This window comes from Oncorhynchus mykiss, chromosome 15, assembly GCF_013265735.2.
Source record: "Oncorhynchus mykiss isolate Arlee chromosome 15, USDA_OmykA_1.1, whole genome shotgun sequence".
Taxonomy (NCBI): domain Eukaryota; kingdom Metazoa; phylum Chordata; class Actinopteri; order Salmoniformes; family Salmonidae; genus Oncorhynchus; species Oncorhynchus mykiss.
Window position 1 is genome coordinate 47529464 of NC_048579.1, and position 13495 is coordinate 47542958.

Genomic DNA, 13495 nt, shown 5'->3' on the forward strand with positions numbered 1-13495 from the left:
GATCATTATGGCCAAACAGTTCCATCAGCCCAGAGGACTTTTCTCCAGAAGTATAATCTTTGTCCCCATGTGCAGTGGCAAACCGTAGTCTGGCTTTTTATGGTGGTTTTGGAGCAGTGACTTCTTCCTTGTTGAGCGGCATTTTCAGGTTGTGTCGATATAGGACTCATTTTACTGTGGATATAGACACTTTTGTACCCGTTTCCTCCAGCATCTTCACAAGGTCATTCGCTGTTGTTCTGGGATTGATTTTCTCTTTTCGCACCAAAGTACATTCATCTCTAGGAGACAGAACAGGTCTCCTTCCTGAGCGGTATGGCTGCTGCGTGGTCCCGTTGTGTTTATACTTGCGTACTATTGCGTACTATTGTTTGTACAGATGAAATTGCTCCCAATGATGAACCAGACTTGTGGAGGTCTACAATAATTTTTCTGAGCTCTTGGCTGATTTCTTTTGATTTTCCCATGATGTCAAGCAAAGAGGCACTGAGTTTGAAGGTAGGCCTTGAAATACATCCACAGGTACACCTCCAATTGACTCAAATGATGTCAATTAGACTATCAGAAGCTTCTAAAGCCATGACAATTTTCTGGAATTTTCCGAGCTGATTAAAAAGGCACAGTCAACTTAGTGTATGAAAACTTCTGACCCACTGGAATTGTGATACAGTGAATTATAAGTGAAATAATCTGTCTGTAAATAATTGTTGGAAAAATTACTTGCGTCATGCACAAAGTAGATGTCCTAACCGACTTTCCAAACCAGTTTGTTAACAAGAAATTTGTGGAGTGGTGGAAAAATGACTCCAACCTAAGTGTATGTAACCTTCCGACTTCAACTGTACATAGGTGTACAGAGGCCCATTATCAGCAAAAATCACTCCTGTGTTCCAATCGCACGTTGTTAGCCAATCCAAGATCATTTTAAAACTGCTAATTGATCATTAGAAAACTTTTGCAATTATGTTAGCACAGATGAAAACTGTTAAGGGTAGGTTAAAGAAGCAATAAAACATTTTTTTAAAACCACGCTGTGTACTACCACCTTCACAGAACAGCACAAACTGTCTCTAGCCAGTATAAAAAGAGTGGGAGGCCCCAGTGCACAACTGAGCAAGAGGACAAGTACATTAGTGTCTAGTTTGTGAAACGGATGCCTCACAAGTCCTCAACTGGCAGCTTTATTAAATAGTACCCGCAAAACACCAGTCTCAGAGTTCCTCTGTCAAGTGTCTGTTCTTCTGCCCATCTTAATCTTTTATTTTTATTGGCCAGTCAGATGTTTTTTTCTTTGCAACTCTGCCCAAAAGGCCAGCATCGTGGAGTCACCTCTTCACTGTTGACATTGAGACGGGTGTCTTGCGGGTAGTATTTAATGAAGCTGTCAGTTGAACTTATGAGATGTTTGTTTCTCAAACTAGACACGAATGTTGGTACACAATGCAAATAGTCTGGGTAGCCATTTGATTACCTGTTCAGGAGTCTTATGGCTTGGGGGTAAAAGCTGTTGAGAAGCCTTTTGGACCTAGACTTGGTGCTCTAGTGGCGGCAGTTTAGCTCTAGTGATGTACTTGGCCATACGGACTACCCTCTGTAGCGCCTTGAGGTCGGAGGCCGAGCAGTTGCCGTAACAAGCAGTGACGCAACCAGTGCTCTCTATGGCGCACCTGTAGAACTTTGAGAATCTGAGGACCCATGCCAAATATTTTCTCCTGGAGGGGGAAATAGGCTTTGTCGTGCCCACTTCATGACTGTCTTGGTGTGCTTGGACCATAATAGTTTGTTGGTGATGTGGACACCAAAGAACTTGAAGCTCTCAACCTGTTCCACTTCAAGGAGAATGGGGACGTGCTCGGTCCTCCTTTTCCTGTAGTCCACAATCTCGTTTGATTTGATAGGATGCCAGATTGGCTCACACTCAACAAATCTATGCATTGTAACAGGCCCACAATGTGGTTACTACAGTCTGAGATATAGATCTATATCTATAGCCGTTATCACAGCACAACATTTAAAAAGGGTGTCTCTTTTCAGGTTTAGAAGAAATGACTCCTAAGTGCTAACTCCTGTTCATATAAGCTGGTAGCAGAGCTAGCATACCGAAATCAGTGGTGGTAGTCAGTCCAAGTGTAATGCAGTTAAATGGGGACGATGACATGAACATGTACTGGGGTCGAAATCCAAACAAGCATTACCGTCAGATCTTTTTCTCAACATAGTGTGAAACACACAAAGAATAGTCTAAAATATAGGCCAATTTTGCTGGGGTGGGGGGCAACCTTTCCCGCTCGCATTTTCAATGGCATATCCATTATTTTAGTTGAGTTCGATTGATCTCTTTAACACGTGTACAGATTGCCTGAGAGTTCTAGTAGCATATTAGCCTGTCTAGTGGCGTGAGTTTTTTTCAGCTGTTCAGACTGGGGCCTCAGAACAACTATAGGCAATGCTATAATCTAACCACGAGCAAGTTAAATCTCATCCACTCAGACCCCATATGCTTGTCTCTCTCTCTCTCTCTTCGCCCTGCTCCACTACCTCCCCACACTTGAACTGTGCAGAGATGAAAACAGAGATGAACAGAACAGAAAGCAGAGATGAACCGAAAGCAAGAATGAACAGAGCAAAGTCCATTTAGCTGCTAATGGATTCTCCTGCTTCACCGCTCCTACTGGTCCAATTACACTGGGAGGAAGAGAGGGGTAGAGGATGAGAGAAAGAGAGCAGAGGGGCCTGGTCAGGACCTGTATAACCCAGAAACAGATTCACTCCAGTTCACGAACACAACAGTCCCCTACTGCCATTGAGTATGAAGTGTGTAGAGAGGCCAGGGACTAAACACAACATCTCTATTCTGACCTTCAGCAAGGCAAGGCTGCCATGTTGGGACCGTCTTCTATAACATGCTAAACACTAAACTCAAACATCAGCTATGGAAGACTGTCATTGGTAACAAAGCAGAGGTGAATAATGCATGAGTATGTCAAGTATATATGCAGATTACCTTTTAGATAGACCTCCCCTCTAACTACTTCACCTCTCCATACAGATCCCACACAAACAGGAGAATGAACTTGAAAGAGCAAATTGCCCTGACCCCCCCCACAAAAAAAAGTGGGCTAAGTACCAACGACACAAATGGCACTCAACTCTGTAGACAACATTCATTGGGACATTATTGGTCTGTCTAAATGAGTACTGGTGATGAGACCGTGCTGTTATTAGATACCGAGTCTCTCATCCATCTGTGTGTGTGTGTGTGTGTGTGTAACAGGGTCTTCATAAGGACCCTCTACAGGGCTGAGGGGGACTACGGCTAAATAATTAAACTGCTAACAGAATTGACCTAAATAAGAAAAACTTAACAGGATACACCTGGCAGCCATATCAGCTTTAGCTAAAAACATTTAATTTGGATTTGACGTCATTTGACATCAAATGTTACATATTTATAATACCAGTCAAAAGTTGACACTCATTCCAGGGTTTTTCTTTATTTTTACTATTTTCTAAAATAGTAGAATAATCGTGAAGACATCAACAACTATGAAATAACACATATGGAATCATGTAGTAACCAAAAAAAAAAAAAAAAAGTGTTAAACAAATATATTTTGAGATTCTTCAAAGTAGCCACCCTTTTCCTTGATGACAGCTTTGCATTCTCTCAACCAGCTTCATGAGGTAGTCACCTCTAATACATTTCAATTAACAGGTGTGCCTTGTTAAAAGTTAATTTGTGGAATTTATTTTCTTCAAGTGCAGTCGCAAAAACCATTAAACGCTATGATGAAACTGGCTCTCATGAGGACTGCCACAGGAAAGGAAGACCCAGAGTTACCACTGCTGCAGAGGACAAGTTCATTGGAGTTACTAGCCTCAGATTGCAGCCCAAATAAATGCTTCAGAGTTCAAGTAACAGACACGTCAACTGTTCAGAGGAGACTGTGTGAAAATCAGGCCATCATGGTCAAATTGCTGCAAAGAAACCACTACTAAGGCCACCAATAAGAAGAGACTTGCTTGGCAGAAGAAACATGAGCAATGGACATTCGACTGATAGAAATCTGTCCTTTGGTCTGAGGAGTCCAAATTTTTGATTTTTGGTTGCATCCGCCATGCCTCTGAGACGCAGAGTAGGTGAACGGATCTATGCATGTGTGGTTCGAACTGTGAAGCATGGAGGTGGTGCGATGGTGCGTTGCTGGTGACACTCAGTGATTTATTAAGAATTCAAGGCACACTTAAACAGCATGGCTATCACAGCATTCTGCAGTGATACGCCATCCCATCTGGTTTGCACTTAGTGGGACCATCATTTGTTTTTCAACAGGACAATGACCCAACACACCTCCAGGCTGTGTAAGGGCTATTTGACCAATAAGGAGAGTGATGGAGTGCTGCATCAGATGACCTGGCCTCCACAATTACCTCACCTCAACAAAATAGAGATGGTTTGGGCTGAGTTGGACTGCAGATTGAAGAAAAAGCAGCCAACAAGTGCTCAGCACGTGGAAACTCCTTCAAGACAGTTTGAAAAGCATTCCAGGTGAAGCTGGTTGAGAAAATGCCAAGAGTGTGCAAAGCTGTCAAGGCTAAGAGTGGCTACTTTGAAGAATCTCAAATATATTTGGATTTGTTTAACGACTCCATGTGTGTTATATTTCATAGTTTTGATGTCTTCACTATTATTCTACAATGTAGAAAATAGTAAAAATAAAGAACACCTTGAATGAGTAGGTGTCCAAACTTTTGACTGGTACTGTATGAGGCAAAGGTACAGAATGGCACCTTTTATTTAGGGGTATTTTAATACATTTAACCATTTAGAAGTCAAAGCATTTTATGCATAGTCCCCCCATTTGAAGGTGTCATAAGATCATACCCCCAAAAACATGCGAACCTGTCACCATTACTAATAACAGAGGCAGTTAGCATTTTTGGGGGTGGTTATGATATTTATGCCCTCATTATTCACGATTGTCACATCTAGTTCCACTCCGGTGCCCGATGTCGCCAGTTTACTAACCACCGGTCCTGGCACCCCCTCATTATGGACACCTGCACTTCCCTGATTATTTAGCCCTCTTTGTTAAATCAGTCCTTGGGTATTATTGTCTCCCACGTTCAGTTCGCATCCCATGTTTGTTCTTTTGCATCTGTTCCTTATTAAAAAAACTCACCTTCTGCTTTCTGACTCCCAGCGTATACATAACAGAGATGATCCGTAATCATGGTGGCATCCACATTGAATGTAGACGTGTTCAGAAACATATTTTTATATTTACAATAAAAAAGTGACTCCAAAATGACCAAATTCATTATTTACCATTCAAATTGGACACAACATAATCCGAAACAAAAACAAACTGCATATGCATCCAACATCCAAGTTTGTAGAGTCCCAAGTTTGATGTAACCATTGCGTGCTAGGAATGAGAACAAAATACTAACCTTTGAAATAAATACTTTAATACACTACAGTTGAAGACAACTGGAGTACCGACTGGCAAAATGTTTAACAGTCATCAAACTCTGAAATCCAAGTTGAGAACTCTGGCCTCTTTCTAGAGCTCTGACCTAAAGATCACTGACGTCATGAGTCAACCTTGTTCCCCCCGCCCGAGTTCCCAGCATCTTGAAAGCCCCATGTGCCTCACCCTAATAATTTTGTCCCTTTCCCCCTCATAGTTTCACCTACTGTTTTGACTTGGTGGTGCACAGGTAGCCTATAGCCTGTTTTAGCAAAATGTAATCTAATATTGTAAGAGCTTTCATTATCTGCTTATATGCCCCCTTTATTTATCCTACTGTTCTGACTTGGTGTACAGGGAGAACTGTATATTCTGAGAACTACTATATTCTGTCGCTGTACATTTCAAAAGTGCTGAACAAATAGTTATACTGACTACATCCATCCTAGCTCGCTCATTAATGTATTAATAGAAATTACGGATGGCCTCTTATGCGCTTGTCGGGCCATAATTTCTAAATCTCAATAATCAGTAGAAAACACATTTGTTTAGGCAAGTCAGCCATAGTAGCCATGTCTTTTTAAAAAGGCAGTAAATGAGGCTGAATGAACTGAGTCAATGCCAGACAAGGCTGATAGCCAGGTGTAGAGGTGGTAAGGAGTCAATCCATGGTGCTGAAAAGAGACAGCTTTATGTAGGCCATAACAGTTTGCGGGCACAGTTTGTCACCATTATAGTGCAATTTATGTATTGTTTAGTGTTGTGTAGTGGATTTGTTGGCATGTATCAACCATTAAAAATTGTTTTTATATATATATATATATATATATATATATATATATATATATATATATATATATATATATATATATATATATATATATATATATATATATATATATATATATTAAAAATTAAAAATATATATAAAAATGGGGTGTTTGCCACTGGTAAGAGGCACGTCAGCAACAGAAGAAACTAAAATCAAGTACAAACATTTGAGGGGACAGCATAGCTGGTAGATTTATATAATCAACAACATGAATGATCAGCTGATAGCCCATCCTCTTTAACCAATGTGAATCTTTATGAGGCATTGCAATTAGCTTGCTTTTAATTAGCTTACATTCTCACTACAGAGTCAGTTGGTAATTTATGAATTATGGAAGTCTTTCTGTGTGCTGTTTTATTTAACAGGACTTAGAGTCAAAGTGCTTTCATTTCTAAAAAATAAATTACAAATTATTATTATTTTTTTTTAAAATCAGTATGTATGAAAAACTCTCAAAAAAAAGGTGATATTCTGTACTGTCGCCACACATAAAACATTTGATCTCAAATCCAAAATTCTGGAGTATAGAGCTAAATGAAACATTTTGGCTTCACTATCCAAATAATTACTAGGGGAGTGTATATTTAGCACTGTACAGGTATTAGCTTCTATATAGCTTTGGATATATAGCTTTAGCACTGGCAATTAGCAATAGCTTCAAGCCTATAGCTTCAGCCATATCATATAGCCTTAAAGGCTTTAGCCATACAGTTTTAGCCCGCGTGTTAGCTTCAGCAATGCATACTCGCACTCTCAGGGATGCAGAGGCACACTGGCAGACCTGTGGATGGAAAAACTGCACACACACACAGCACAGGCCACTAGACGTGCTACACTACAGCAGCATAGGCTTGGTACAGTATGTACCCATCCCTGAGTTGGGTTAATGGGGCAGGGCAGCCACATTGGCCAGAGGCATTAGGAGAGTGGCCGACCCAGCACAGAGGTGTGTGTGTTAGAGTATGAACATGAATCAGCACAATTTACTTTGCTTCCCCCTCAGCCTCAGCTTCAACCTCAGCTTCCCCCTCAGCCTCAGTTTCCCAACTCCCTCGTACATCCCTCCACCACCCTCGTCCCCATCCCAACACCCATTCCTCCAGCCTCTCCCATTGTCACACAGACTCCCCCAATTCATGTCCACAAGCAGATCGCAACGGAGGACGAATAAAAAGCTACAGCAGCTAAAACGTGTGTTGGGGTTGTTAAGGTTACTCACGTAGGAAGTGTTTCTCCAGTAAGGCAATCTCTAGATGACCCTTCACCTCGTTTAGCCGGTCCGACTCGCTCCTCTGGAAGTCTTGAAAGGCTGCAGCCATGTTGAGAGCCCCCGAACCCGCCTGCACACAGAGGAGAAGCGCACGTTCATACAGACGTAATATCAACGCACACACACTGGAAGTCCTGAAAGGCGGGCTCCATGGTGAGAGCCCCAGAACTCATCTGCACGCACGCACACACCAAGAGGCTAAATTAACATTAATACAGGCATGACATCACACACACACCAAGAGGCTAAATTAACATTAATACAGGCAGGACATCACACACACAGAAGAAACGCACGTTAAAAAAAATACATGAGATCGACTTAACACACATTAAAACATGCATGAATAAAACCGACACACACACACGGCGGAGTAGCTATATCTCCAGTATGATGACTCACACAGCCAGTGCGTTTCCCTCCCGTTTTGAAAAGCGTTGCAGAGGAGATCCCTACCGACTGACTGTCCTCTAGTTTAAACGCAACACTGATGACTCAACCACTCTCTACCCCCAACTGACTCATGGCTTTAGTCCACGACACCGCATTACTCCATAGATTACCAGACCAATACCAGGTGAGAGAGAGATGGTGAAAGAGGGGAAGAGTGGAGGGGGGAGAGGATCACTAGATGAAAAAGATGTCAAGAGAAAGCGACAGAAATAGGATTGCGTTAAAGAAAGCAACAGAGGATGAAAGGAGGGGAGGAGAGAAGGAAAGCGTGGAAGCTGCAGTTATTCTGAGCCACTGCAGGTTTACCAGCCGCCAACGAACCAAGGCAGGCAGGGTGTCCCTTTAAGAGGCTCCTGCCACAGACAAAGACAGTCACGGCCAACACACACATAAAGCCGAACACACACTGCAGCAGCTTCTTCTCCCTGCAGCATTCCTGACTGCAGCGTGTCTTAATCTGTTATGTTGCCTGTCAAGTGCATGAGAGACAAACACCGCGTGAGAGAGAGAACAAGGGATGAGAAGAGCGAAAGGAATTGAGTTAAAGATGCCCTACTTGGGATGCAGCCAGTGATTAACAAAGGATGAAGAGAAAAGACGGTGAGATGAATGAAAAACTAAAACAGAGAGCCTTCACTCTGTAGCCCAAATGTCAGAGAGTTGATTTGAGAAGGGGGATAGAGAGAAACAAGAGGGGAAGGGGCTAGACTGGGTGCGTCTGGAACAGGAAGTAAACACCCAGGTCATGTGATCTGGTCCTGAGGAGTAAAGAAGCAGCAGTGCAGAACTAGCATGGAGTATCTGCAGCACTGAGGAACGAGCAGTAGTGTGTGTGTTTGATGATTTTATTCGTTCAACTTTTATTCTTATTTACAATGACGGCCTACCAAAAGGCCCCCTGCGGGGACGGGTGCTGGGATGAAGAATAAAAGTGTAGGACAAAAACACATGACAAGAGAGACACCACATAAAGAGAGACCTAAGACGACAACACAGCATGTGTGTTGGGGTGGGGGGGCAGGGGGGGTGTCTATGTTGCAGAGCCCAGGAATTTAAAGAACTAGGACGCCGCGTAGCCCAACAAAAAGGTTATTTCTCAAACTCTGGATGAATGGGGGAAGCATATTACGGGCATCTTCATTTACAAAACCACTGTTCAGGTCTACTCCCCCTCAGTTCTATGCTTCTATTTCTATGATTATGAAAGTTGTTTTTCAGAAAATTACTAGAAAGTCAGCAGCTGGCATTGAGCTGGTCTCATGTTTGTTCCTGGGCAGAAAACATAGAATGATTAGGCTTACACCGTATAACGGACTATTTTGAAATATCGACAGTAAGATTTACAATACCGCTCAACGGTACCCATAAAAGACACCCCCACCCATGAAATCTAAGACGTGTCAACTAATTTATCTACTTCAGTGCTCTAGCTATATATTTGCTAACTAAGATGGCTAGATGTCAAGATCAAGCTTCTAGGTTACACCAGACATCCATTCCCCTCATGGATCAAGATCCCTGTTGCCTAAATTGTTGTGTATAATTTTTTTAAATTATAAATATTTAAATATTTTTTGTACACTCAGTGTGTGTGTAAAAAAAATAAAAAAACACTGTCCTAATATCAAGTCCCTCCCCCCCTTTTGCCAACAGAACAGTCTAAATTCATTGGGGCATGGACTCTACAACAAGTTGAAAGTGTTACTCAGGGATACTGGCCCATGTTGTTTACAATGCTTCCCACAGAATTTGGCTGGTTGTTTGGGTGGTGGACCATTCTTGATACACATGGGAAACTGCACAAACACAATCCATGTCTCAAGGCTTAAAAATGCATCTTTAACAGGTCTTAACAAGTGACATCAATAAGGGATCACAGCTTTGAACTTGATTCACCTGGTCAGTCTCATGTAAAAGGCAGGTGTTCTTAATGTTTTGTACACACACACACACACACACACACACACACAGAGAGTATTCAGACCCCTTGACTTGTTCCACAGTTACATTATTAAAGCCTAAAATTGATTAAACGTTTCTCAATCTACATACAATACCCCATAATAACAAAGCGAAAACAGAAGGCATTTTTGCAAATTAATAAATCAAAAACGAAATCCTTTAAATTAGTATTCAGACCCTTTACTATGAGGCTCAACATTGAGCTTAGGTGAATCCTGCTTCCATTGAACATCCTTGAGGTTTCTCCAACTTGGAGTCCACCTGTGATTAATTAAATTGATTGGACATGATTTGGAAAGGCATACACCTCTCTATATAAAGGTCCCACAGTTGACAGTGCATGTCAGAGAAAAAAACCAAGCCATGAGGTCGAAGGAATTGTCCACAGAGCTCCGAGACAGGATTGTGTCGAGGCACAGATCTGGGGAAGGGTACCAAAAAAAATGTCTGCAGCATTGAATGTCCAAGAACACAGTGGCCTCCATCATTCTTAAAAATGGAAGAAGTTTGGAACCACCAAGACTCTTCCTAGAGATGGCAGCCCGTCCAAACTGAGCAATCGGGGGAGAAGGGCCTTGGTCAGTGAGGTGACTAAGAACCTGATGGTCACTCTGACAGAGATCCAGAGTTCCTCTGTGGAGATGGGAGAACTTTCCAGAAGGACAACCATCTGTGCAGCACTCCACCAATCAGGCCTTTATAATAGTGGCCAGACGGAAGTCACTCAGTAAACAAAGGCACATGACAGCCTGCTTGGAGGACTCTTAGACCATGAGAAACAGGATTCTTTGGTCTGATAAAACCAAGTTGAAATCTTTGACCTGAATGCCAAGCATCACTTCTGGAGGAAACCTGGGACCATCCTAACGGTGAAGCACGGTGGTGGGAGCGTCATGCTGTGGGGATGTTTTTCAGCGGCCGGGATAGGATACTAGTCAGGATTGAGGCAAAGATGAACGGCGCAAAGTACAGCGAGATCCTTGATTAAAACCTGCTTCAGAGCGCTCACGACCTCAGACTGAGGATGAAGGTTTTACCTTCCAACAAGACAACGACCCTAAGCACACAGCCAAGTCAATGCAAAAGTGCCTTCGGGACAAGTCTGTGAATGTCCTTGAGTGGCCCAGCCAGAGCCTGGACTTGAACCTGATCTAACATCTCCGGAGAAATCTGGAAATTGCTGTGCAGCGATGCTCCCCATCTAACCTGACAGAGTTTGAGAGGATTTGCAGAGAATAAATGGGAGAAGCTCCCCAAATACAGGTGTGCCAAGCTTGTAGCGTCATACCCAAGAATACTCGATGCTGTAATCGCTGCCAAAAGGTGCTCGTGTGTAGATTGATGAGGGAAAACAACTTCATCCATTTCAGAATAAGGCTATAAACCAAACAAAATGTGGAAAAAGTCAAGGGGTCTGACTACTTTCCGAATGCACTGTTCGTACCATTTTTGTTGTTTAATAGCGCCCCTTGTGTAAACCTCCGGTAATACAGTATACCCCAATATGGTACAGAAACGGTATGACAAAACTGGATACCTTCCAACCCTAATAATTATATCTGTGGCAGGTAAAACGTCAAACTACAAGCTACATAATGGTATATTTGACGTGTGATTATAGGGGAAACAATTTTGTCCAATCGAAGACAGACCAATAACAGACACCAACCATCACAGACAGACCAATCACAGATCCCCAACATCAGAGGCAGACCACTCACAATCAGACCCTGTGGGGAATCAATCAATCAGAGAGCACGCCTAACAACAGAAAGACCTCAACATCACTATCAGAGCATTCTAGCAAAGATCAATGACAGATCCACCCACCTGGTCTGCTGTGATAGGAGGGAGTGTTAGGGGGGGGAAAGGATGGATGTTTTATAGCAGAAAACAGTGAGGACATAACCCTTTCTTTCTATAGTTTTGTCCAGCTCCAGTGCCAAGTTGGATGTGTGCAAAACAGTCTCCGTTCGTATAGGGAGCAATAAGGGCCCCATGAGACAGCTGTAGGCTGTAGCCCTCAGGTTTGGCCTGGTGTTGTAGAGAGGGGCTGGACTGCTAGACAGTCTGCCAGACAGACTACTAAAGTAGATGCCTGTTCACGTTGATAGAACTCCTTCCACATTAGGTCAAGCAAACAACGCCTTAGCGAAGGTCAGGAGTTAAAAAGCAAGTCTTACCTCTAGAAGCTGTAGAAACACTGATTTTTTTGGTATTCCTCTGGGTTCAATCACAGGCCATGACTTGCAAAAAACTCCTAGTGAGATTTGCTCTACTTAGATGGGGATTCAAAAAAATGGGCTGAACCATAACATTACAGAAGCATGGAATAGATTCATGATTGCTCCGAGATACAGTCAACGGTACTCCTGCTCAATATAACCAATCCGAAAGTTCCATAGTTTAGCTAAATATTGATTAGAATGCATGGAGCCTTGTACCTTTGCAGAAAGCCTTAAAAATCAGGAATGGGGACAGTGCATTGACATGTGGATGGATCACTTGCACCTACAATCTCAGTGTTGTATGAGATATTGAATGAAAAGCTACAGGAGATAGCTCAAACTAGAACGGCCAGGATATCGCCGCTGAGGAATTGCCTCCTGTCATGCAATTTGTTTTATCTTATTCACCCTTAAGCTACAGACCGGCTGAGACATCTTATTGAGCTGAAAATAAACTCCACTTCTTTTTTACTCCACTTCTTTTCCATCATTAGCCTTCTCCTGTCATCATCTAACCCACAGAAACAAGACAGAGACAATGGAACGAGAGAGAGGTACATACAGTACAAAGACGGTTGAGAGACAGTGAGAGAGATAGCGAGACCAAAGAGACGGTTGAGAGACAGTGAGAGAGAGATAGCGAGACCAAAGAGACGAGAACTGGAGGAAAACAACTGCTTTCGTTTCATCTTATGCCAAGAAGCCATAAGGTGATGTAACGCTAACCGTTAACACAGAGTAACCTGAAGCAGCAGCAGTACTCTAGGCTACTGGGAAGAAGGCGTGGCGACGGTTGGTGACCCAGTATCTCTGGCACTGTTCCCAGTGCAGGCTTAAATCACAGAGGGAGAACATTTTGGGTGTGCTGTGGCCAGGGGATTAATACTCGTGACCAGTGCCTGTGTGCCAGTTCATTAGAAGTGCGAGTTAACCAGATAAGATTAGGGGTGTCAAACTCCTTTTCCCAGGGCCCGCATTCAGTCTTTACCAAGATCTGGAGGGCCGCACTTAAATTTACTAGATTTCCTCACCGTAAAAATAGTCCTCTTTCCATCACTATTGGAACTTTCGATGCTCCTGGACTGTCTAGCTTTAGTTGACTGTTAGCAAGCTGGACAAAGGAAACTGAACACAAATGTAGGTCCATTATGTCTGACTACACAGTTATCTGGCCACCTGCGGGACAGATTGAATGGGCTAGAGGGCCAGGCATGGAGTTTGACGCGTGAGTTAAGGTTGGGGGGAATGGGAGACAATTTCAATAGTCTAAAGAATC

General features: G+C 42.7%; 1 protein-coding gene across 4 annotated transcripts in view; it reads right to left on the reverse strand.

Moving 5' to 3' along the window:
• gramd4a (GRAM domain containing 4a) overlaps positions 1–13495 on the reverse strand; it is a 66292-nt gene that overhangs the window by 36708 nt on the left and 16089 nt on the right. For 3 of the 4 annotated variants that reach the window (XM_021563382.2, XM_021563381.2, XM_021563380.2), the window contains exon 3: positions 7526–7646. In XM_021563382.2, coding sequence (XP_021419057.1) covers positions 7526–7646 — 121 coding nt within the window. Of the gene's footprint in view, positions 1–7525; positions 7647–7978; positions 8684–13495 lie in introns of those variants that run through there. The other variant, XM_021563383.2, reaches the window with a different exon arrangement.